Source organism: Grampus griseus (genome assembly GCF_964374135.1).
Source record: "Grampus griseus genome assembly, chromosome: Y".
In the NCBI taxonomy this organism is placed as follows: Eukaryota; Metazoa; Chordata; class Mammalia; order Artiodactyla; family Delphinidae; genus Grampus; species Grampus griseus.
Window position 1 is genome coordinate 5,853,796 of NC_139016.1, and position 26,729 is coordinate 5,880,524.

The 26,729-nt window shown below is 44.6% G+C and overlaps 1 protein-coding gene across 1 annotated transcript in view; it reads right to left on the minus strand.

Moving 5' to 3' along the window:
• Positions 1-9,887: 9,887 nt before the first annotated feature.
• The window catches only part of LOC309817761 (anosmin-1), a 187,024-nt gene continuing 170,182 nt past the window's right edge, over positions 9,888-26,729 (minus strand). Inside the window, exons 9-14 of the mRNA XM_082647042.1 lie at positions 25,860-26,006; positions 14,789-14,883; positions 13,365-13,536; positions 12,403-12,623; positions 11,186-11,327; positions 9,888-10,054 (exon numbers count right to left, since the gene is read on the minus strand). Of these exons, the coding sequence (XP_082503168.1) occupies positions 9,996-10,054; positions 11,186-11,327; positions 12,403-12,623; positions 13,365-13,536; positions 14,789-14,883; positions 25,860-26,006 (836 nt within the window). The 3' untranslated portion in view covers positions 9,888-9,995. The remainder of the gene's footprint in view (positions 10,055-11,185; positions 11,328-12,402; positions 12,624-13,364; positions 13,537-14,788; positions 14,884-25,859; positions 26,007-26,729) is intronic.

Sequence of the window (26,729 nt, forward strand, 5' to 3'; positions counted from 1 at the left end):
AACTTGATCATGGTGTATGGTCCTTTTGATGTATTGTTGGATTTGGTTTGCTAATATTTTGTTAAGGATTTTTGCATCTATATTTATCAGAGATATTGGCCTGTACTTTTACTTTCTTGTAGTGTCTTTGTCTGGTTTTAGTATCAGGGTGATGGTGGCTTCATAGAATTTGGGTGTGTTCCCTCCTCTTCAATCTTTTGGAATAGTTTGAGAACAATAGATATAAGTTTTTCTTTGTATGTTTGGTATAATTACCCAGTGAAGATGTCCAGTCCTGCACTTTTGTTTGCTGGGAGGTTTTTTTGTTTGTTTTGTTTTTGTTTTTGTTTTATAGATTCTATTTCACTTCTTGCGATCAGTCTATTACAGTTATGTATTTCTTCTTGACTCAGTTTTGGCAGGCTGTGTGTTTCCAGAAACTTGCCCATTTCTTCTAGGCTGTCCAGTTTGTTGGCATGTAACTATTGGCACGTAACTAACTACAGAAAACTATAGTTTTCTCTTATGATTTTTTGTATTTCTGCAGTACCAGTTGTTATTTCTCCTCTTTCATTTCTTATTTTGTTTATTTGGGTCCTCTCTCCTTTATTCTTCATGAGCCTGTCTAGAGTTTTGTCAGTTTTGTTTATCTTTTCAAAAAACCAGTTCTTGGTTTTATTGATCTTTTTGGTTTTGTGATCTCTGTTTATTTCCTGTCTGATTTTTATTATTCCTTCCTTCTTCTGGCTTTGGGTTTTGTTTGTTCTTTCTCTAATTCTTTGAAGTGGTAGGTTAGGTTGTTTGAGATTTTTCTTGTTTCCTGAGGAAGGCAGGTATTGCTAAGAACTTCCCTCTTAAAACTGCTTTTGCTGCATCCCATAGATTTTTGTAAAGTTGTATTTTCATTGTCATTTGTCTCAAGGTATTTTCTGATTTCCTCTTAAATTTGATCATTGACCCATTTTTTTCAGGTTGCAGGAAAATATCTTTATTTTTTAACTTACGATCTTTATTTTTAATTAAAAATTTTATATAATTTTTAAAGATTACACTCCATTTTCTGTCATTACGAAATATTGGCTATATTCTCCGTGTTGTACAATACATCCTTGTCTTACACCCAATAATTTGTATATCCCAGTCTCCAACCCCTATATTGTCCTTCCACACACCCACTGGTAACCAGTAGTTTGTTCTCTATATCTGTGAGTCTGCTTCTTTTTTGTTATATTCACTGGGTTGTCTTATTTTTTAGATTCCACACATAAGTTTTGCCATACAGTATTTGTCTTTCTCTATCGGACATATTTCACTTAGTATAATGCCCTCCAAGTCATCCATGTTGCTGCAAATGGCATAATTTCATTTTTTATGGCTGAGTAGTATTCCTCTGTGTGTGTGTGTGTGTGTGTGTGTGTGTGTACACATCTTCTTTATCCATTCCTCTGTTGATGGACACTTAGGTTGCGTCCATATATTGGCAGTTGTAAATAATGCTGCTGTGAACATTGGGGTACATGTATCTTTTTGAATTCGTGTTTTTTTTTTTTTTTTTTTTTTGGATATATACACAGGAGTGGAATTGCTGGGTCATATGGTAGTTCTATTTTTGGTTTTTTGAGAAACCTCCATATGGTTTTCCACCGTGGCTGCACCAATTTACAGTCCCACCAACAGTGCACAGGGGTTCCCTTTTCTCCACATCCTCACCAACATTTGTTATTTGTGTTCTTTTTGATGATAGCCATTCTGATAGGTATTCCATCCCCTCACTTTCAGTCTGTATATGTCTTTCACCCTAAAGTGTGCCTCTTGTGGGCAGCATATTGTAGGTTCTTGTTTTATTATCCAGTCTTCCACTCTGTGTCCTTTGACTGGAGCATTTTGTCCATTGATATTTAGAGTAATTATTGATAGGTGTGTCCTTAATTGCCATTTTAAACTTGGTTTCGCAGTTCGTTTTGTAGTTCTTCTCTGTTCATTTCTTCTTTTTCCTTTTTCCTTTAGTGATGTGATGGGTTTTTTATAATGTGCTTGAGTTTCTTTCTTTTTGGCTTTTGTGAATCTCTTCTATGTTTTTGATTTGTGGTTACCCTGGGTATGTTAACCCATAACTACACCTACGTGCTTTTGACTGATAGTAATATAAGTTCAAACACATTCTAAAAGATCTACATTTTTTTACTTCCCTCTCCTACATTTTGTGATTTTAATGTCCTATTTTACATCTTAATGTTGTTTATCCTTTTGCTGTTAATTGTAGTTATAATCACTTATACAGAATTGTTTGGATTCTTTTTTAATCTGTGTACCGGCTTACTTAGATGATCTTCAATCCTTTTACGTATGTGCTTTTCCTATTGTGATTTTCCCTTTCCTATAGATCCTTGCTTCTTTTCTATGTAGAGAAAGCCTTTCCATTTGTCTTTTAGGATAGATTTAGTATTGCTGTATTCTTTCAGTTTTTGCTTCACTGAGAAATTCTTTCTCTCCTTCTGTTCTAAATGATAATCTTGCTGGGTGCAGTATCCTAGGTTGCAGGTTTTTCCCTTTCAGGACTTTGACTATATCTTGCCACTGCATTCTGGCCTGCAACGTTTCTGCAGAGAAATCAGCTGGTAGCCTTGTCGGGGTTCACTTGTAATTGACTATTTTTCTCTTGCTGCTTTTAGAATCCTCTCATTAAGTTTTGCCATTTTAATTATGGTATGTCTTGGTGTGGGTCTGTTTGGTTCATCTTGTTTGGGACCCTCTGTGCTTCCTGTACCTGGATATCTGTTTCCTTCTTTAGGTTTGGGATGTTTTCAGCCAGAATTTCTTGACATACATTTTCGATCCTCTTTTCTCTTCCTTCTCCCTCTGAGATCCCTGTTATGTGTAGGTTGGCATGCTTTATATTATCCAATAGATCTCGTTATGCTGCCTTCACTTTTTTCATTTGTCTTCTGTCTGCTGTTCTGCCCTTGTTCTTTTAATTGGGTGTGTTTGTCTGCTTTTTCATTTTACTTTCTTTGTCTCTGTGAATTTAGGAGAAACAGTTATCTCCTGTGGTCCGAAGGGGTATTTGTATGTGGGAGTGTTTCCATGTAAACCGTGAGTCCAGTATTTTGGGCGTGAGGACTTTTTTTGGTCTGGATGCCAGCCACATCTTTCTTCGGTGTGCTGGCCGTTATCCCCTTGACAGGGGGTGCAGTGGGCATTGTGACCAGAGCCTGCACTGGATGTTGGGCGGGGCCTCCTCTTTGCTCCACGGCTGTCACAGCCCTATCAGGGGGCAGGGTCTGCTCCCTAGGCGTTGGAGTAGAAGCCTTGAAGGTCAGGTTTGATAAGGCTCCATTGCCCTTAAGTGTGTGCTCCGGCCCCAGGGAGGTAAGGGGTGGGGCAATGAGGCCCACGTAGTCACAGCACCCTACCCACTGCCTGTGCAGGCATCCGCGGTCCTGCCCCGAGGCAGGCCAAGGTCACGTCCCTTTGTCCGTTGTGTTTGTTGCAGACCTAGTGCGTGGCTGCAGTGTGGAGTTGGCTGGCGCTGGGGCGCAGTGGCTGCAGGAGTTGAATTGTTGGTGCTGTCGCCCAGGGCCTGGGTCTCCCGGGACCTGTTGGCCCCCGATCTGGCTGCAAACTGCAGTGGTGGTGGTCGGGGGGTAGAACGGGACCATCACACTCCATGTGTCATAGCACAAGAGGGGGCCCAGTTCCTACTCTTTTAAAAATTCTCCCTGTCACCCACAGCTACCTCGCTGAGCATGACATTTTCCGTAAGCGGCTGTTGTATGTAGACATGTTCTCCGATTTATAACAAAGTCACGTTCCTGAGACACACCTGCATGAAAGCCTCTCCCCAAAGGAAACCATACTGAAAACGTTCATTGGTTTCGAGTCTCTGCCACGGCCCTCCACCAGCCCTCCACTGCTGTGGGCCCCATAGTCTAGCTCAGGGGGTCAAGAATGTGTGCAAGTCGAGTTTCTCTTGTAAGTCGCAAGCCTGGGCTCTGGGCCGGGAGCCCACAGTCCTTCCGCTCTTGGCAGGGGTGGCTGGAAGCAGGGAGGGTGGACACCAGTCGGAGGGGCAACGGCCCTGCAGCTGCGGGGAGGTGACGCCTCAGACCCCGCCTTGGACAAGGGCAGCATCCCAGGTGGGAGGACACTGGGGGGACGGGGCCGGGGGGACCTCGGTGCTGAAGCCTCGGTGGTGACGGGGGCTCAGCCAGCTGGCACTGGGGCTCAGCAGCAGGAGGGGCACCACCTCCGACAGGATGCCCGGAAGGAGTGGGACTGAAACCCAGACACTCCCTAGTCAAGATCAAGACCAGGAACGTTCCGTCTGTGGCGTCACTTCTGCTTGCTTTTCATTTGAAAATCAGAGGGATAAGTTATCCTGCAAATAGGTTTCACTTACTACTGAAACTGAATATGATATATACGTGTGTTTGTGTTCGGAAATTAGGTGGTATTGCTAGTATTTGTTTCTATTGAAGTTAAGACTCGCATGACATAAACTGGGCCAGTTTAAGTGTATAATTCAGTGGCCTTTAGTTCACGTTCGAAGTGCGCAGCCATCCCCTCTATCCAGTTCCAAAACAGTCTCACTAACTCCAAAAGCAAATCCCGTCCCCCATGAAGTAGTCACTTCCCATCCCGTCCCCCCAGCCCCAGGCAACTGCCCATCTGTTTTCTGCCTCCATGGACTTTCCTGTTCTAGAAAGTTCACAAAAATGCAGTCACGCCATAGGGGACCGTTTGTGTCCAGATTCTTAGGTGTTGCTAATAATGTTTACAAAGTATCTATCACCATTGTTCGTTCTGGTGAGCGCCCAGTAATTTTCAGTCTCTGTGCATGTAACGGCTTCTGATTACAAAGAAAGAAAACAAACGATGACGTGAGTTTTGTCAGGCAAATCCCATCACTTTGAAGTAGCGACTAGGAAAGACCAAAGGAAGGACAAGCGACTCAAAGACCCTCAGCAGTGACCCTAGACGCACAGCTGAGAGGCTCGCGCCCCAGGGCCGTGCCCCCGTCTCAGTGTGGGTCCCCCCCCGCCCGGCTTCTTCCCATCCCTTGGGGCTTAGCTGAACTGTGAGCCCACAGTGCGTCCTGCCTGAAACTCCATCCTCAGCGCCCCACGGCCGCTCCCTAACCCGGCGCTGCGCGTCCTCTCCAGCCCCTGGCTGTTCACACGTACGACGTCCTTACTTATCGCCAGTCTCTTTCTCCTAGAGGAAGACCCCTGAAAACCTGGCACTTGCCATGCTTAGTCAGTATCCCACCTGGAGGGCAGGACCAGGCAACGGCAGAGACTAAGGACATTTCTGCTGAGTGAGTGTCTAATAAATAAACGAATAGGTGATTTTATGGAGAGAAAAATAATCCCGGCTTCCCTACGTTAACACCTTCCTAGTCGTGTTTTATGGGACAGCGCTCTTCTGAGTACCCCGTGGAGATGCTGTGGGCAGAGCGCCTGCCAGCGTGGCGGCCCCAGGAACCTCTCTAGACGCTGCATGGGGAGTGGAGACCGCAGCCGTCAGTGGCCTTTGGTGTTGAAAACACCGGAGTGTGGGTGAAAGCTTATCTGCACTGCACATACCTAGCCTTTCATGGGTGCATCCTGGGGGTGGGGAGCGATGTAAACTTGTAGACTATTGATAGGAAGTATCACCAATCCATCAGGAGTCAGGGTTGTAAACGTGGTGAAAGAACTCTGAAGCCTGACCGTCCAAGGCCAGGACGCCTTCTTCAGGATGACGTGCTGCCCTGTTGCACTTACCGGACCTCCAATTCCCTCCATGCTGACAGGAGAGTGAGGCTTTTTCAATCTCTCTGGGGTCGTAGGAAACTTGTTAATTTTTCTTTCTAAATGGAAAGAGAATGTGTGTGCGTGTGCGTGTGTGTTCAGGAAAGGAGTCTAGTCCACTGCGCGGGTTTAAAAATCCTTTATTATGGAATCAGTATGTACAAACTCTAACATGAAAATCATGAGTCACGGGGTATCAGCCTATTTACAGTGCTTTTTTGTTTACAAGTTTTTTTTTTACAAGATTACTTCTCCCTAAATAACATAATAGACACACACAGAAATCAAACATTTTTTATTACATACATAAATAAATATTGACTTTAAATGACCTCTCTAAGGGACGTGATTTCTACAGGCCATTTGGATGAGAAGGTAGCCGTTGTGTTATCTGCACACTATAATTAAGTCGAGAAAAAGTCGTAACAGCTTTACATACGGACCTCTGTTGATCACCCTGTGAATGGTATAACTTGCTAAAATGTTCAGTAGAGGTAAGCAGCTCAGTCTGGCCATGCAAAACCGTAGATAAGAGTCGCCATCTTTATGCATTTATATTTTAAATGAATCTTAAAGTACATGCAACAGATGTTTAGCCTTTGTGTTCTGGTCACGAGTCAAAGTTTGCGTAACAAGATTGAGATATTTGCAATCGTAGGAATGAGTAAGCTTGAGGAACTCCACAGCACACGGTGTAAGAAAGGGCATTAAGTAGATAAGCCGTTATCACAAATGACACTGACCGATTCGTAGGACAAAATGAATATTTGTACTCACGTGATACAGACACAAGTCCGAATTCAGCCTTTTAATCGGATTTTTCAGTGTTGATAAAAGATACAATCAAGGGCTTTGTAGTCCAGTGTAATCACTTCCCAGCCGTTCCTACCCCTGCGAATTACTGGGTTCCTCATACAGGGCAAATTCTCATCTGTTCAGTAAACATTACGAAGCAGTGATTCTCAGCTGGGGGTGACCTTACCCCCCAGAGGGCGCGGGCCATGACTAGAGAGCTTGTGGCTGTCACCCCCTGGGGGAGGTGCTCGTGACAACTGCTGGGTGGAGACCTGCGTTGAGCGCCCAGGGGGTGGGCCCCTCGAACAGGGAAACGTGCAGCCCCAAATCTCAACAGCGCTGCGGTGGAGAAACCCTGCTCTATAGATGGGGTATAGGTTCTTTCAGCTTTCTAGGACATAGATCTGTTTTTCAACTTTGAATTTTGTTTAGTAAACATTTCAGAAAATTACCTGTCATAAATATATCATATTAAAACACTAGATGACGTGAAGGGCACACATTCGTTTATAAAAATTGCTCCATAGAGGCCACTTAGAATAAGGGGTAGCACAGATAAATCCATGACTGAGGACTGAATGTTCTAAGTAAAAAGAGCACGTGTAGCCTCGATATACATGGAATTAGCCACCTGTCTTTGATGACATCATGTTTGACGAGCTCAGTTTTTTAAAGAGTAAATACTATCAGTTAATATACTTTTTCTCACGTGAGAGAAATGCATCTAATTTCCATAAAACGTATCAGAGAGTCAGCCACTAAAACTGTGTTTTAAAATAAGAAACAGATCTTTTTAGCCCTTTATTAGGGCACTCAAATGTTAAAAATTCAAAAAGTAGTAATTATATTTTTGTTCATTTGACTATTATTGAAGATTACTGAAATTCGTAAAAGAAACTCAGGTTTCTCTCATTGCCTAATTAATAGAATTTTCTTCCAATAACACTAATAAAATTTAAATTATTGAATATTATAGCAGAATGAAATGCTCGTAAGAGCTGCTTCAGATTATTTTAAGGGAGGTGTAAGCTACAGAACCTTTATCTGAACTGAAAATATATTTGCTCAATGTCTCTTACCCAGACAAAAGAAACATAATTAAATTTTATAAAATTAAGCTTATTTAATAATTTAATAATATCGTGTATCTATGTATATACGCCTGCATTTTAAACTATACAACAGTACAGAAACTTGCTGGCACGAATACTTGGTGGATTTCTTCATGACAAATTAAGGTAAAAGATAACCTTGTAGCCAATCACGTGAAGTTTTCATTTTTGAAGTTTTAAGAATTTGAAATTCAGAGGCTGGGAATGGCACTAGAATAGCTCATAGTTTCGGAGAAGGTCTCTGTGTGTGCTCAAGCTCAAGGGCGTTTGAAAGGAAGGCTGTTCCTGTTCTCTCCATTCAAAATTTGGAACTCTTGGAACCAGGTGACTTCAGGACAGCCTGTGGTAAAGTCCATCCCAGGCCACGTTAGGAGCTGCAGAAAAACAGCCGGAAGCGCCGTGAACTTCCGTTCTGAGATTTCCCACGGAGCCGCGTGTCCAAAGTTGCAGAATACTGTCTGCCTTATCGACTTTTAAACAATTTTAATGCACGGGAAGCAGTTTTCAGTATCCTCTTTCAGGGATCCATGCCTACAGACTGTGTTCCCTAAGGCTAGGCATCGATTTGGTAACAGAGTCTGTCTGCGTTCTGCATGGCTTCCGCTCTTAGAGTGGGAAGCCTCACAAAAGCCAACACGTTCTCTCTCCTCTTCACCCCACCAGGAGCAGTCAGGGCGCCCGCAGGCTCTCAGGAAACGTAACAAAACGACCAGTTCCAAGTCCCACCGTGAAAACCCAAGGAAAGTGTACTGAAAATTTCCTTGTTTTACTTGTGTAGGTCATGAAACGAGGAGGCCTAGCCTTTAAAATGTTCAATTTTTTAAGTTGCTCTTTTCTCATAGTGTCAATACTGACGGGGAAAATAGATGACCCTAATGATCTGTAGGAGAACTGTGTCTTTATCCACCATTGCTGAGCTGGAAAAACAGTTTCTTCAGAGATGCGTCCTCAAGGTGTACGTGTGTGTACGTGTGAGTCTATGAGTGTGTGTATGTGTGCTTGCGCCTATGTGTATATGTATACACACGGAAGCACACAGACGCACATACATACGTGCCTGTTTCAAAACGTACATATGGGTATTCCCTCGAGGAAAAAACTATATTAAACTAAACATTTCTGGTTTAAGGCTGCCGCGACATACCCTGCATACTGTATACTGACAACGTGTTTGACTTGCATTCATGCTCTGAGGGCTTAGCGTGGAACCTGGGAAATTTTTCAAATAAGGTATAATAATACATCTGTAGGAGTAAAGGAAGGTTAGTCAAAGGCAAGTAGCTGTCCTTCTCCACCAACCAAAGCCCTTCCGCCTTTTCTACATTACGGACAGTATTCTACCACGTCAAGAGCTTGCTTTCGTTAAGAAAAGGCAAATCTCAGTGAAGATTTGAAAATATTCAATCGTTGGGATTCCTTCATTTCAAGCAAGAGGTTTTGCAAAGTCTTAGGTACATGAAAGCTGCAAAGCAAAGCACGTCAGCAGCCGTTTCCCACATTAAGGAAAAGCATAAATAGCGTATCAGGGAAATCTCTCACAGTACAGGATGAAATGTTAAAAAGCATCCCCAGAAAAGACTTTTAGTTTCTCCAAGGCAGACTCTGGATAGCAGCGTAAGGCACTGACTCCTTTCTGCTGTGGATGTCTTCCCTAAACCCTCATTGACAGGCTGCGCTCTTCTTTGCCTTTGTAGGAAATGAAGCTTAGGTGCTGGAAGTGGGAACATTTTAAGTCTAAATTAATTGGCATATTTCAGGTCACAAGTTTTCAGCTAAAAAATCACGTGATAAAAAATCATCTTAAGAAGTATTTGAATAAATAGGGCCAAAAAACCGTATAGTCTTCAGTCGATTTTGCAAACCAAACCAATAATTTAATTTTAAAATGTTTATTGAGTACCGTGACGCTTACTATGTGTACGCTTAGCATGCTTATTACGTGTATAAACTGTGTATTTGTTACGCCGGTGTCTCTTGAGAATTTGCCGCTCTAAATTCAGGGAAGTCTCAGGTCTGCAGTAATTCACTTGAGATCATAGCTAAACCATGTATGGAAACAGATTTTGCAGTGAAACAGGCCTGGCCTTCGTGTTCTCTCCATTCTCACAGGAAACTGTGTCCACGTCCACCGTCTCACCACTTGTCCCTGGTGTCCAGGCGCGTCCGAGACAGACAGAAGCGTTTAGTGCAGTAAAGTTAGATGGGGTGGGAGGTCCTATGGGAAAGGCCTGGTGCCCCCCGTAAGCGGGCGCGGCCGGTCCTCGAAGCTCTGCGAGCTTACACGCTCGCTCGGGGTTCAGACATCTCCGGGAACAGGTCAGTATCTTTCTGGAGGAGGCCTGTAATGGTGTGAGTGACGGTGTTTCAGGTGGGGTCCTAGGGAGACAGAACAGACACATCAGTCGGTCGTGGTGCTTTCCCCGGCTGGCTGAACGGACAGTAGGAACGCGCTGACTGCGGTGAACGCCTTGGCCCCGGGCCCGCGCTCCCTCCCGTCCAGGTCCCTCCTCTCCCGGCTCTGAACGTGCAGAGAGACAGACATTCACTCTCCCTCTCTTCTCTCTGCCTTCCCCCCGCGCTTTGGTTCCCTCCCTAACGCCAAAAAATCACCAGAGAAAGAAGACAAGCCCCTTTCTTTAGGCTCACAATTATATAAGGCAGAATCCTTCGCCCTTCCTCAAGAAAGTTGAAAACTTAACCCCTGCTCTCACTACACAGAATGTCAGTGGAGGCACATGGGGGCCACATTCACCCTCATAAGCGTAAGGGGCCATCGAGCTCTTCCACGTGATGGTTTTTTCCTTTAAATTCAAAGTGCAGAAAGCTATTGGGGGGCAAATTTGATCCATCATTTTTTAAAAAAACAAGTAAAACTAGAACGACTTCTCAGTTTTCTTAACACATAAACTTAAAAAGCCATGTCAAAGGTTTAAGCTAGAAAAGCAAGGTGCGTAATTTAAAAACCAACAAGAGGCTCACTGTTTTGAAACAATACATGACAATTATTTTTAACGTAGCAGTAAGTCAAGTAGATTGATTTGGGTCATGTTATGAAAAAAATTCATGTAATAGATTATAGTAACAATATACGTAATAAGAAAAGCTCCGTATTGCTATTTTGTCATATTTGAACATCTTAGTTTAAAAAACAAAAATTCAGATTGATATGAGATGATAGATTTTTTTCCCTCCCATGTGTATCTTGGTTAAAAGACAAGGAGAAAGCATGCATCATGTAGGGAAAAAAATGGAAGTATGGAAAAGGAAGTAACAGAAAGGAAGGCAGGGAGGGAGGGGGGAGGAAGGAGGGAGCAGGGCCAGGAAACGTGTAAGGTGGGCTGCGGGCAGCAGGCGTGGCCGCCAGGAAAAGCACATACAAAGGCCTGGAAGAAGTTCAGGTTCAGAGAATTCCCTATCCGTAGGAATCTGCAGTGATCTGTTGATTTTCGTTTTTTCAGCAAGACTTTCTCTGTGTCCCCAAAGCTGGCGGGGGCCCCCGGCACTCACTGTGCACAGCCGAGGGTGGGAGGTCGGGGGTCCGGAAGGTCCTGATGGTGGCGGGTCCCTCCCCGCCCGCGGTCAGCACCTGCACCTCCAGACGGTAGAGGGTGGCCGGCCGCAGACCTGGCACCGTGAGCACGGAGCGATCCTGAGGGGGGACAGGAGAGGACGCGCCCGTTAGGCACCTCTTGACCACAAAGCCACACGACGGACTCTCATTCTCTGCCCATTTCCTCCCGCCCGCACGCCCGCGATCACCGTGTAAACGCAGGTGCAGTTGCTTTGACACCCCAGCGTGGTCGGTCGAACGTCTGTCCCTGTTTGCTAGAGTCCTGCCCTGCCGGGCAGCCTCGGCAGTGAGAGCCCAGCTCTTGGCAGCCGGGGCCAGTCTCAGGGCTCACCCCTGGGACCGCATTTTGTATTCCTCAGCCCAAGACTTTCCCATGGTTTGAAGTTTGCATCTGCACATCTTGTGGTGTGAATTCTTCATAATCCACATTTCCGTAAGCGAGCCAACTGTGTTCCTTAAGATGCAGTATCTATCTATCTATCTGTCAATGCCCATAGCCAACAGTGTTTATTTTTATGCCAACACATTTTTCTCAAAACTCAATAAAACCTAATATATACACACATAGAAAAATTACTTTCCAATTCCATGGAATTTTTCCTTCCAGGATTTCAGGGTTTTTTTGTTTGCTTTTTCTTTTTCTTTTTGGAGCAGGAGTTGGATATTCTAAGGGCATTTTTAGAGCTGGTAGAAGCCTGTACATGGGTTTTTTTTTCAAGCCAAGGAATTAGTGGCCTGGAAGACAGGCCAACTCATTACGGGCTCTGGCCAGATTTGAAGTGGGGAAACGGAGAGAAAGAAGAAGGTTCTCTTGGCCATTTTTCCCCAAATTTAACCCTTCAAATAGGGCTTGTCCACTTGGGCCAGAAGGACACAGGCTTCACAAAGGAGAATAAAGTGGTTACACCGCGGGCATCCCGTGTCGACAGGAGACGTGGGTTGAAGAGGGGCTCCAGTAATCACAGTTCATCTAGACGACTGTTCACGGCAACAGTTGTGTGGTGTCTTTCAGTACCTGCGAAATAATACGCTCGGGAGAAGACAACGCACACACGCAGCTCAACAACTGGCCCCAGCGTGATGGGACGTGGGCGCCGACAGTGAGTAACCCCCCTGCGGGGCGGGTACCGGCCCGGGAGGGAGGGGCACTCACCGCCGGGAGGATCTGGGACTGCAGGATGAGGCTGTTGGGAAGGCCGTTCTGCCTGCTCTCGGTCGTGACCTCGGCCCACGTCACATGGAAGCCAGTCACGGGCCGCTGGACGGTGGCCTTGCTCAGCTGCCAGGAGAAGCGCCCCGTGACGTTCGTGTCCTGGACCACAAAGGAGGCCGACAGGTTCTCGGGTTTGGCTTGCACTTTGGAATGAACGTGACCTGGAGCAGCGGGAAGAGGAAGGCCGGGTCAAGGGAGGGAGAGCGCGAGAGGGGCCCTAGGCGGCAGGTACGTCCCGTGGGGTTCGGCCGGCCGCCTCGGGAGCGCGGGGTCAGAGAGTCGCCCCGGCGAGCTGTGCAGAGGCAGCCTCAGCCCTGCACCTTCGTGCCATGTGCTTCTGCTCCCTTGGGCACTACGTGGAGAGTCCTGCTTTGGGGGTGGAAGACAGAGGAAGAATGTTGGGATCTGGCGGGACCTGGCCACTTAGAGAACAGGAGAGACTGCAGTGAGACGGGTGAATATTCAAGGTACTACAAGAGTCGTCGGAAGTTACTAGAAGGCGCCCAGGGGTCTGCGTCTGAGAATAGCTGCCCCCGTTTTAGGAGAGGCTTGGGAAGGTAAAGACGGGGCGTTCAGAAAGCGTGTCGAGGTGACGCCCACGGCAGAGGGCCGGGATAAAAGTGAAATCATTTACATAAAGTGCGCCAAAGCAGAAGCAGTACACAGACCCTCGGCTTCACTTCTAAAGGGCTGACACGCCAGCAAAGGCTGTCCGCCAGAGCTGCTGCAATGAGGATGTAATGCGTGCCTTCACACGTATGTCACCTCCCAACTGGGCCGGCACGCTGCCGTTTAGAAAGGGGGTACTTCGGGTTTGTAGGCTCTTGTGAAATGCGGTCTGGAAATGTGTACAGAGTTGCCGACATCACAGCCGCAACCTTGGACGTTCGCGTGAACCGTACCTGCGTCGCGGGGGCAGCTGACGTGCTTGTGGCTTTTGCCCTTCAGAGCGGAGCACGGTGGGGTCGTAAAGAAAACGGTTTCTGCTTTCAGGCGGCCCTTTGGCCGTGTGGGTTGGACGGTCACCTTGTATTTGCAGGAAAATGCCAGATCTTGAAGAATCATGTAATTTTCCTAGAGAGAGAGAGAGAATACGCTAACGGTAAATCTCAGGAGGGTACGAAATGGGCAGGAGAGGAAATCCTGCCTCCACCAAGGCTGTCTTCCTATATATGGGACGTGTGCACCACGGCTTCCATAAAAAGTGCAAAGGAGACAGGGGCCCTGCTTTCATTTATTACAACTGTGAGAGGCTCCCATGGGGTGGGACACAGCCTCCAGAACCCGACAGGACGGCAGCGCTTCCACGTCAAAGCAGCCGGCTTGCAGCCCTCACGAGCAGCCTTGGGGAGCTGGCAGCAGCGGGGCGAGGTGGGAGGCCGCGCGGTGGGTAACGCTGTAGACAGACACCTAAGTTGTCAATACAAAAAAAGCCAACTCGGGCTTCTCTGAGACATAGGCGTGCTTTAGCTGCGAGTGTTTCCTTACGGAAAGGAAGACATTCTCGAGCTGTGTATTGCCTCCCCTGCTGGGAGGGCTGTGATTGCCGCCGGCCGGAACTTTGCGATGAAACAGGATTACGAAAACCAGACTCAGCTGCGGGCGGAGAGGCTGAGGGTATAACCTTACGCTAACGGGAGAGCTGACACTGACGGGCCTAACGAGCTTGTGCGAGGATTCTTCGCCTTTGGGTGTTGGGTGTGCGTGCCCATTCTAGGGTGTGCGTGCCCTTTGGGTGTTGGGTGTGCGTGCCCATTCTAGGGTATAGTTGTCAGGGCTTCGTGTACATGTACGAGAGCTGCAGCAGGAGCATCTCTGGGACCCTTAAAGGCAGAACATCACAGGATGGGCCGTATCCTTCATTACCTGGACGAGTTGGTGGAAGTTAGGGGTGCAGCAAAGGAGATGCTGAATGATAGTGTCGTATAGAAATTCCCTGGGGGAAATGAGGCCTTTTAGGTCATTGTGCCGAGTCAAAATCCAGAAAACAATTCAGAGCTTTCGTGCCATTAAGATGAGACGCCCAGAGGCTGGCAGCGTTTCCCCTGTGTCCTGGGAGCTCCCCGCAAGCTGTGTCCTGAATGTCTGCATCTCAGGGCCCGCCCTGTGCTGACCGATGACGTGTGAGGTGGTGAAGGGCCGAGAGATGAGTGAACAGGTGACCCTGTGTCTCCCGCTCCCACCTGGTCATGGGTCCCTTAGGGAGCCCCGTGAGGATGAGTTACCCACTGGACACACGGCCTGCACCTCTCTCTGTCCAGCTTTGTCCCCCGATCAGGTGAGTCTAGAAGCCGTTCAGAATCCGGCATTTCGGCCACCTCCTCACCTGGGTCACGCCCGAGGATGCCTCCGCCCCGGTGGATTCGTTGTGGGCACAGACTTCCGGAAACCACTGCACATGATACCGAGTGACTCCGGGATCTGTAAGGTCAACACCAATCAGCAAAAGAGAACAGTCTGCAAGTCACAGTGCACGCAGCCCCAAGTCCTGAAAGCACGACAGACCAGGAAGGAAGGACAGAGTCCTGCAGGTGATCCAGAATTGCGTACACCAGCCAGAGGAGGTGGGTCTCCCAAAATTCTGACTAGAGTCAGGGGGAAAAAGTAATAAGCCATCAAAGGAAAAGGGAATTGCAATACGAGAACCACACAGAAAAAAATAATTAGAAAAGTCATAGCAAAACGACTCCACAGAGGTCTTGAGAATAACCTCGCCACGGTGTCCACAGTCATAAATCCCCCAACGAAGGGTAGTACTCAGCAGCCGTTCTCCTATTTCCTAGGCTCTAAGAGAGACTCGTCTCAAGTCTCTGAATCCTACATTTTTCTGACGAGGCTGATGGAGAGGCTGTCAAGCCCAGGCAGGAACAAAAGCCTTTCCCTCAACTTGAAGACCTGGCCCTTCAGAGGTGCTCCATCTCGAGCCTTGCTGTGACAGGGCCCCCTCATCAGAGGATACAGGGTGAACAGCCTCCCGGTGCCTTAACAGTAAGTGCATCCTTGCAGTGAGTGTGTGCGATCGCTACGGAAACGAGGCCTGCTCTCAAAGCCAGCCCAGCATACGGGCTCCTTAATCGTTTCCACTTCCAGCTGGAGCAGCGCGTTTTCTGCACGTGTCTTTACTTTGGCCGACCGAGTGGAAAAAAAGACACCGTGATGAGAAGCCGGTCACTGAGTGTGGGAAAGGAGGTCCGGGCCATCCTGGGCTTAATAATCACCCCAGTGTGTCCCCGGGTGTGAAAGGCACCGCTTCCCTGGGTGATTAGCATCTCGTCCGAATGCTCACGCCAAGTGTTTGATGGAGGTTTTTCGAGGGGAAAACTCTTGGATGAAATCGGGTGGTTCTGGTGGGAACTTGCTCTGAGCACTTTGGAACGAGAAAAGAACTTTCAATCTGAGAAAATAAACAGCAAGTGGGCACCAATGGTGTTTAGCTAAAAGGGGAACCCTCTGACTAGAGGTTTTTAACTCTTTACATGGCAGACATCAGGGGCTTTTTTTTAAGAAAAGAATTGCACGTTATACATTAAGGCTGAAGTCAGTCATTGAGTGAATTCAAATCCTTTCTTTCAACAAGTGGTGCTGCTCTAGGCATCGCAGTGAAATAACATCCCAGGAGCAGCTGCTCTCATGCCTCTTAACTCCTAAGGGGGCTGGACAAGTAATAAAGTACATGAGTCAGGTCTCAGGTCGGAGGGAGATGAGCCTACAGCTGAACACGGAGGGCGAGAGAGGTACGGCGTCCCGACAGAGGGTTGCGACTGTCACTGAAACGCTGGCGCAGCTCACAGAGGAGCTGACCTCGCAGGGGAACCTGGAAGGAGGTTGGCACTGGGCCTGCTCGGTGTGGATAACGGGGCAGGGCACCGTCCCACACAACTGTCTGCCACAACGAAAGCTTCTGTATGTGGTGACCCCTCGTCACCACAGTGCTGCTGCAGCTGAGGAATCAAATTCTTAAGTCACTGAAATCAATTTAAAATTCAGCGGCTCCACGGGGCTCGTGGCTCCCACATCGGACGGAGTAGCAAGTTCCAAAGTCGGGCACACGGCAGGGCTGACATTCCCTGGTCCGGAGCAGCCGGGGCTGGACTCCAGTTTGCTGCACTCCAGTGCTAGGACATGTGATTGATACCCGTGGCTCCAGGTCTCCTAAGAACCCCACACACATCTGACAGCATAACTGTGTTTCCATAAGAGGACGCGCCGAGCGACACGTCGGAGCCCTCAGCTCTCAGCTCCGCCCTGCCCGAGTCCACGCCTACTCTGGATCTGCCACCTCCGTGAAGAATTTCACCCAAGCCCAAGGCTTTCCAAGACAGCTCTGCGTTTCTACCTCCACCTGAGCTGTTCCCTGGAGGAGCTGGTGTTCCCAGCTTCCTGTCCCATGTAGATGCTTTTCAAACTCAGCGCTTCTAAAACCACACCCTTGATCCCTGCCCTCAATTGCCCTTGCGTTCAGCTTGCCTCTTATTTAATCACGCCTTTTTGTTTTCTGTATCTGTGACATCTTGCAGCCTTGCAGACCCTGCCGGGACCGCCCTCGCAGGGTGGCCGCTGCCCCGTGCAGACCAGCTGACCCAGAGCCCCTCCCCAGCACCTCCTCTGTGGGGCCCTCACACTCTGGGCCACCACCCTCGTCACCCCAGGGCCAGGTAGGTGGGGACAGCGCCTGAGCCAGAGCCAATCCTGACTAGCCAATCCTGAGACCATCTTGCCTTTCCTACTCGCCAGAGGAAAGGCTTCTGAGCACAGTTTCCTGCTTCCTGACTGACCCTGGTGCCTCCCCACGTGGCCCAAGTGGTGGGAGGGTCCACCTCCTGGGAGCCGTGAGTAACAAACTACCTTCTCAGTGGCCGTTGTCTCTGTTGCCTTCACCAGACCCGAATAAAACCCACTCCTTTAAGACATGATTAAAATGAACAGGCTGTCTTTTAAGCAGTCCTTCATGGCACTTTTTCAGACACATACACAGCAGTCCACACTCTTCCAAGCTTAATCAAAAACTGGCATGCGTTTCTCATGCAGGTCTACACAATCGGTTCTCGTTATTCACACAAGTGAGGGTTTAGAAAATCACTGTGAATGCAGAATTAGCAAAGCCGGGATGGCTGTTTCTTGGAGAAATACAGTGTTAGTTTCCCCATGAGCTTCTGGTCACCACATTTTTGCCAGCCAGTCAATACATAATCTTATTTTATGTGTGTTTTTCTTTTTTAAAAACTTATTTAATAAAGTCATAATTAACTGTAATATTTCTTTACTTAAAAAACTCTAGTTGAAATTATTTTCATGATCCTGGGTAGCAGGACAGTAAACTTCTTTTGCTTTCAGCCTCACAATAACGCCTCCACTGTACTTTTTTTTTAATCCATCACCATCTCAAAAACGACAAATTTAGACACCTCTTTTACCTTTTCGGAACTTCATCACACACTACCAAGGTGACTAGCACCTCCCAGGCAGCCTCATGCATCAATCAGCAAAGGCAGCACTCCACCACTATGCTCGGGGCCACTTTAACCAGGACAAATCTCCAACAAAAAGCAAGGAAATGCAACACAACAGACCAGAAACCCACGGCGCTAGACAGACGGGGCAGAGGATGTGTCGCCAGCGTGAGAGTGGAAACGAGAGGGCGGCGTCCCCTCAGCTTCAGGTGGGAACGTGTACGTGGGACGACTCAAGCCCACAGCCACTCCCTGCACGAGCACCCCCACAAAGGACCACACAAGCGCCCCCCGGGACTGGTTAGGGGTTACAAATAAACCTTAGTGACCACACGAGTCTTCAAATACACACTCTGTGAGCATCCACTGTGTCTCCTTTCATTTTAAAATCAGTAGCATAAGGTAGCGTTTTTTTTTTCTTTCGGTACGCGGGCCTCTCACTGCTGTGGCCTCTCCCGTTGCGGAGCACAGGCTCCGGACGCGCAGGCGCAGCGGCCATGGCTCACGGGCCCAGCCGCTCCGCGGCACGTGGGATCTTCCCGGACCGGGGCACGAACCCGCGTCCCCTGCCTCGGCAGGTGGACTCTCAACCACTGCGCCACCACGGAAGCCCCCTCCCTCTTCCTAAACCCCTTGCCCGCCTCGGCTTCTGTCTCAAATCTCCCCGTGTTCTCCAGCTCCTCTGGGCACTCACTTGCACCGTCCTCTGCTGCATCGCCCCTCTTTGTGCTGAAACTGGAGTTCCTTCACGCCGGTCCTGGTCCCGCTTCTCTCTAGGGGATCCCACCCTTATTTAAGGACTTATTCTGAAAGTCTCTGTCATTCTGGTCCAAGTGCTACGTTACAACTGTACGGTGTTTTACCTACAATAGTTGCTTCCAGACACCTGCTTGCAGTGACTTTGCTTAGTTGTAAACAATACTGTTAGCTTGTTTCCATATACATATTCTGGTGAATTACTAGTAAATAAGCAAGCCAGGGAGAAAAGTGCTTCTGACTAATCCTTATTTTGAATAAGTGCTTCTGACTAATCCTTATTTTGAATAAACAGACTAAAAAAATAATAGAAAAGATCAAAGAAACTAAAAAGCTGGTTCTTTGAAAAGATAAACAAAGTTGATAAACCTTTAGCCAGACTCATCAAGAAGAAAAAGGGAGAAGGCTCAAATCAATAAAATTAGAAATGAAAAAGGAGACGTTATAACCAACACCAGAGAAATAGAATCCTAAGAGACTACTACAAGCAACTGTATGCCAATAAAACAGACAACCTAGAAGAAATGGACACTCTTAGAGAGGTACAATCTCCCGAGACTGAACCAGGAAGAAATAGGAAATATGAACAGACCAATTACCAGTACTGAAATTGAAACTGTGATTAAAAAACTCCCAACGACCAGAGTCCAGGACCAGATGGCTTCACAGGCAAATTCTGTCAAACATTTAGAGAAGAGTTAATACCTGTGCTTCTGAAACCGTTCCAAAAAACTGCAGAGGAAGGAGCACATCCGAATTAATTCTGTGAGGCCACCATCACCCTGATACCAAAACCGGCCAAAGATACCACAAAAAAAGAAAATTATAGGCCAGTGCCTTTGATGAACATAGATGCAAAAATCCTCAACAAAATACTAGCGAACCAAATCCAACAGTATATTAAATGGATCATACACCATGATCAAGTGGGATTTACCCAGGGATGCAAGGATTTTTCAATATCCTCAAATCAATCAGTGTGATATACCATATTAACAAACTGAAGAGTAAAAACCATATGATCATCTCAATAGATGCAGAAAAAGCTTTTGATAAAATTCAACATCAATTTCTGATGAAAACTCTCCAGAAAGTGGGCATAGAGGGAACCTACCTCAACATAATGAAGACCATATATGACAAAACCACAGCTAACATCATACTCAACGGTGAAAAGCTGAAAGCATTTCCTCCAAGGTCAGGAACAGGACAAGGATGGCCACTCTTGCCACTTTTATTCAACATAGTTTTGGAAGTCCTAGCAACGACAATCAGAGAAGAAAGGGAATCCAGATTGGAAAGGAAGATGTAAAACTGTCACTGCTTGCATATGACATGATACCATACATAAAAAAAGCCCTTAAGATACTACCAGAATACTACTAGAGCTCATCGGTGAGTTCAGTAAAGTTGCAGGATACAAACAATATACAGAAATCTGTTGCATTTCTACACACTACAACAAACTATCAGAAAGAGAAATTAAGGAAACAATCCCATTTACCACTGCATCAAAAAGAATAAAATACCATTCATACTCTGGTTTCTCTTCAGATCATATAAATCTTTTGCCTTTTACTAAAGATTTCTTGGAGAGGGGGAAAGAAAAATAAGAATAAGATACCTAGGAATAAACCTACCTGAAGAGGCAAAAGACCTGTACTCCAAAAGCTATAGGATGCTGACGAAAGAAACTGAAGCTGACAGAGATGGACAGTTATATCATATTGTTGGACTGGAATAATCAATATTGTTATAATAACCATACTACCCAAGGCAATCTACAGATTCAATGCAATCCCTATCAAATTACCAATGGAATTTTTCAAAGAACTAGACCAAAACATTTTAAAATGTCTGTGAAACACAAAAGACCTCAAAATAGCCACAACAATCTTGAGAAAGAAGAACAGAGCTGGAGAAATCACAGCTCCCTGACTTCAGATTATACTACAAAGCTACAGTAAATACTAAGGTACTGGCAGAAAAACAGAAATATAGATCAATGGAACAGGATAGAAAGTCCAGAAATAAACCCACACGCTTATGGTCAATTAATCTATGACAAAGGAGGCAAGAATATACACTGGAGAAAAGACAGCCTCTTCAATAAGTGGTGCTGGGAAAACTGAGCGGCTACATGTAAAAGAAGGAAATTAGAACATTCTCTAACACGATACACAAAAATAAACTCAAAATGGCTTAAAGACTAAAATATAAGTCATGACACCATAAAACTCCTAGGATAGAGTATTGGCAAAATATTCCCTTACATAAATCGTACAAACGTTTTCTTACGTCAGTCTCCCAAGGCAATAGAAATAAAAGCAAAAATAAACAAATGGGACCTATTCAAAATTACAAGCTTTTGCACAGAAAGGAAACCATAAACAAAATAAAAAGATACCCTATGCAATGGGAGAAAATATTTGCAAATGATGCAATCAACAAGGGTTTAATTTCCAAAATATACAAACAGCTCGTAGAGTTTAATAACAAGAAAACAATCCAATCCAAAAATGGGCAGAAGACCTAAATAGACATTTCTCCAAAGAAGACATACAGATGGTCAATAGGCACATGAAAAGATGCTCATTATCGCTAATTATTAGAGAAACGCAAATCAAAACTACAGTGACGTACCACCTCACACCAGTCAGAATGGCGATCATTAAAAAGTCTACAAATAATAAATGCTGGAGAGGATGTGGAGAAAAGTGAATCCTCCTACACTGTTGGTGGGAATGTAAACTGGTGCAGCCACTATGGAGAACAGTATGGCGTTTCCTCAAAAAACTAAAAATAGCACTACCATATGATCCAGCAATCCCAGTCCTGGGCATATATCCAGACAAAACTATAATTTAAAAAGATACATGCACCCCTGTGTTCGTAGCAGCACTACTTACACTAGCCAAGACATGACAGCAACCTAAGTGTCCATCAACAGATGAATGGATAAAGAAGATGTGGTACAAATAAACAATGGAATATTACTCAGCCATAAAAAAGAATGAAGTAATGCCATTTGCAGCAACATGGATGGACCTAGAGATTGTCATACTAAGTGAAGTAGGTCAGACAGAGAAAGACAAATATCATGATGTCACTTATATGTGAATGTAAAAAAAATTATAAAAATAAAATTACTTACAAAAAGAAACAGACTCCCAGACTTAGAAAAGAAACTTATGATTACCAGAGGGCAAAGGGGGTGGGGGAGGGATAAATTAGGAGTTTGGGATTAGCAGATACAAATGACTGTATATAAAGTAGATAAACAACAACGGCCTACTGTACAGCACAGGGAACTATATTCAATATATTCTAATAACCTATAATGGAAAAGGATGTGAAAAAGAATAGACATACATATATGTAATACTGAATCACTTTGCTGTATACGTGAAACTAACACAACATTGTAAATCAACTAATACTTCAATAAAAAGTTCTTTTTTTGGGGGGAAAAAAGAGGGAAAGAAAAATGAAAGGACATTGATGCCCTACACTAGCTGCTTACAACAATAACCAAATCTGGGTAAAAGGTAGAGAAAGATGAAACAGTATAACTCCTAGGAGATAAGGAGAGTATCTTTGTGACCCTGGCATAAGCAAAGATTTCTTAAACAAAGAGCGGTAAGCCTCAAGGAAACAAAATGATGAACTGATAATCTCTAAAAGTAAGAACTATTAAGAATGTGAAAAAAATAAAAGTAGAAAATACTAAGATGAAACCAGCAGATGACTCATATACTCCACCTATAAAGGACTCTTGCAGGACAGGCTGGCTAAACAGTTGAAAAGTGCTTTGAAAAACAGGAGCTCCATTGCCAGTAAACTTATGAAAAGGTGTTCAACGCCTGGATGACCAGAAGAATGCAAATTCAAACGGCACTGAGCCATCACGTCACACGTACCGGAAAGGCTCAACTGAGAAAGACAGAACATGCCTCATGGGGGAAAGCATGTGGGGCAGTGGGGACCATCTTACCCTCCTGGTGGGAATGTGCACTGGTCCAGCCACTTCGGAAATTCTCAGCATCTTCTAAAGGTCATCATCCTCTATGACCTAAGAATCCCACCCTCTGTGGGGGAATAGGTACACATGTGCATCAACAGACATGTATTCATAGGCTCTTCACAGCAGGGCCATTCTGAATAGCCCATCCCTGGAACAAACCAAATCTCCATCAACTGCTGAAAAGATCTGGACAAACCAAATCTCCATCAACTGCTGTACCAGGGACGACTATGCAGTGATATAAATGGATGAATCACGGCTTCCTGCAACAGGATGGACGGGTTTCCCACATGCAGTGTTCACTGTGAGAAGACTGATGCAAACTGTATGATTCCATCTGTATACATTCAAATACACGTAAAACAAATCTTCAATTTTAGAAGTCAGGAAATGGTGGTTACTATTCTGTGCTTAAGCTGTTTGCACCTCCCGTGTGTGTACATTCTCATTTCCTTACATGAGATGTGTACATTTCCAGTATTATATTAATATGTTGTTTTATTAATATGTCACATGGACATACAATTCTAATTTGAAATTGATAAATACAGTCATCCTTTGGTACCCACTGGAGAGTGGGGATTGGATCCACACCCTGGATACCAAATTCCAGGCTGCTCGAGTCCCACAGTTAGCCCTTCGTATCTGGGGGTTCTGCACGCTTGGATTCAACCAACTGCCAATCTTAAACATTGCACAAAATCCACATTTGGTTGAATTCACAGATACAGAACCCACTGATGTGGAGGGCTTGACTGTACAATAGATCAAATAAATTTTATAATTTAATACTAACTTAAAACTATCATTAAATGTCATAATATGACTATATTAACATATAATTTTAATTTAATAATATTCAATAAATAAAATTTAAATTAACATATGATAGTAATAAAACATTAACATGATTGGTAATGTTATTTTAGCTAGAGAATGAATTTCAGCAGCTTGGAAGAAAATTCTGGAACAAGAAGAGCTCCAACACCAATATCCCCAATGGCTCGTGAGCCGATACCCTAAGTGAAATAGCACTTCAGAAAAATAAGAAGAATTTTAAAAACAATTCTTGAAACAATCTATTGCTTTTTGCTTAAAATAGAGTTTATGTCTTAAAATGCACAGAAGTGATAAATATAAAAATGTATGTCAAGTAACTCTAAAAATACTAAGAGTACAGAAAACAAGGAAACAAAAGGAATTTATCCCAAAGATAAAGAGAAAAAAGAATCTATTCTAAGGGTGACTGTTCATTGCAGTATTGACTATAAGATGGAAATTCTGAAGGCAGCTAAATGTGTGACGATAGTGGAATCATTATGGCATAATATCTATCAAGGCAGCCATTTAAAAATGTTATTAAAAATACCAACAATATAGAATGCAAATTAGTATTTTATGAAAATGTGCTTTACAAACACACACATATACATATAAAACAACTGAGTGAGAAACAGGTATAGGAGACTGCTGAAAGAAAATCCAGTAAAATGCTATTTCTATGAAATGATACTGAGAAGAGAATCGGCTCTTTTATTCTATTTTCCAAATTATTTGCATTATAGGTCTTCTAATTTAGAACAAGAATTTACAGTGCAAAATAATGACTGCCTCAAGTGTTTGGGACACAAGATCAACCTTCTTAGGAAAGACATGAAGACAGGTTAATATCCCTGAAATGATCAAATGTAAGCAGCAGATTTCAGTATGGGATACAGATTCCTGGGAATCAGAGGCAACCCATTCAGACTTCAGAAGAGCAAGGCATTTAATAATAATTTTTTAAAAAGAATGTGTTTTGTTCAGCTACCGTTTCCTTAATATCAATAGTGTAGCTCGACGGTGACGTTTGCACAAGCACCCTTACATCACAGCGCTCTTCAATGCAAACAACAAATATAAAACTCTTAGAGGAAAACATAGGCAGAACACTCTCTGACATAAATCCCAGCAAAATCATTTTGATCCACCTCCTAGATTAATGAAAATAAAAACAAAAATAAACAAATGGGACCTAATGAAACTTAAAAGCTTTTGCACAGTAAAGGAAACCATAAACAAAATGAAAAGACAACCTACGGAATGGAAGAAAATATTTGCAAACAATGTGACTGACAAGGCATTAATCTCTAAAATATACAGACAATTCACACAGCTCAATATCATGAAAACAAACAACCCAGTGAAAAAAATGGGCAGAAAACCTAAATAGACAGTTCTCCAAAGACATACAGATGGCCAAGAGGCACATGAAAAGATGCTCAACATTGCTAATTATCAGAGAAATGCAAATCAAAACTACAATGAGGTATCACCGCACCCCAGTCAGAATGGCCATCATCAAAAAGTCTACAAACAATACATGCTGGAGAGGATGTGGAGAAAAGGGAACCCTCTTGCACTGCTGGTGGGAATGTAAATTGATACAGCCACTATGGAGAACAGTGTGGAGGTTCCTTAAAAAACTAAAAATAGAACTACCATACGACCCAGCAATCCCACTCCTGGGCATATACCCTGAGAAAACCATAATTCAAAAAGAGTCATGTACCACAATGTTCACTGCAGCTCTATTTACAATAGCCAGGACATGGAAGCAACCTAACTGTCCACCAACAGATGAATGGCTATAGAAGATGTGGTACATATATACAATGGAATATTACTCAGTGATAAAAAAGAATGAAATAATGCCATTTGCAGCAACGTGAATGGACCTGGAGATGATCATACTAAGTGAAGTCAGACAGAGAAAGACAAATATCATATGACGTCACTTATGTGCAGAATCTTAAAAAAAATGACACAAATGAACTTATTTACAAGGCAAAAACAGACTCACAGACTCAGAAAACAAACTTATGGTTACCAAAGGGGAAGGGTGGCCGGGAGGGATACATTGGGAGATTGGGATTGACATATACACACTACTGTATATAAAATCGATAACTAATAAGGACCTACTGTGTAGCACAGGGAACTCTGCTCAGTATTCTGTAATAACCTAAATGGGAAAAGAATTTGAAAAAGAATACTCGAGTGTATGTGTAAAACTGAATCACTTTGCTGTACACCTGAAACTAACAGAACACTGTTAATCAACTCGACTCCAATAGAAACTAAAACTTAGCAAGAACAACAACAAGTAAACAGAAGCATCTGCCCACCTTCGGTCTTCTTCCAGTACACCTTCACTTGCAGCTGGCTGTCTTGATAGAACGGAGCTCCGATTTCCAGGAGGCGAGTGGGCCGTCGTCGTTGGAACGGAGGCTGTATTTGCATCACACTTTTCCTAGTTTTCCCAAGTTGTGCTTCTACAACAAAGCACAACATTCTGATTTACTTGTTAAAAATAAGTCTGTAACCTGATAGTAATCCCAGTGTATTTCATTTCACTCTGCTAGTCATCCATATTTATTGCCTGATTTCTAAAGTAAGATGTAATGTGACTACACGTTCCTTCCAGCTCAAGTTGACGACACCTCCCCCTTCATCACACGCGCGAATGCATACCTAAAAGGAGACTGTGTACATTACACGGGATCCCCCGAACTTAAATTGGGAATCAACATACATTCACCAGCCCGGAAAGATGCTCTGATGTCAGTAACAGGTGGAAGTAGTATTTCTCACAATAGCTAGACTTTTGTGCGGTTATGAAGTAAATGAAGTCGTATTAAAATACCATTTCATGAAAACAGTATAGGTAGCTTTTCAGAGAAGTACCAGCATGTCATGTTCCTCCATCTTTAGAGAGCCAGGTGAGAATTTATACGGCTTAGCAGGACGTATACCAAAAATCCCTGCCCTCAGATCTCTCCTTTACCAGTTCACTGATTTTAGAAGTTGTACGTTTAGAAATGCCGTCCTTGGAGGCAAGACTTTTCTGCTTTCAGAATTCCAAGCAGCCCTTTGAGAGAGAACAGCTTAAGCTGTATTGATTATAAAGCAGTCAGAAATGTGTTATCAAAACTTTTCCAGTAGAGCTGTGAGGTCTGCATTCTTGAGAAGGTGGGAGGAAGAGGGAGAGATGAGGA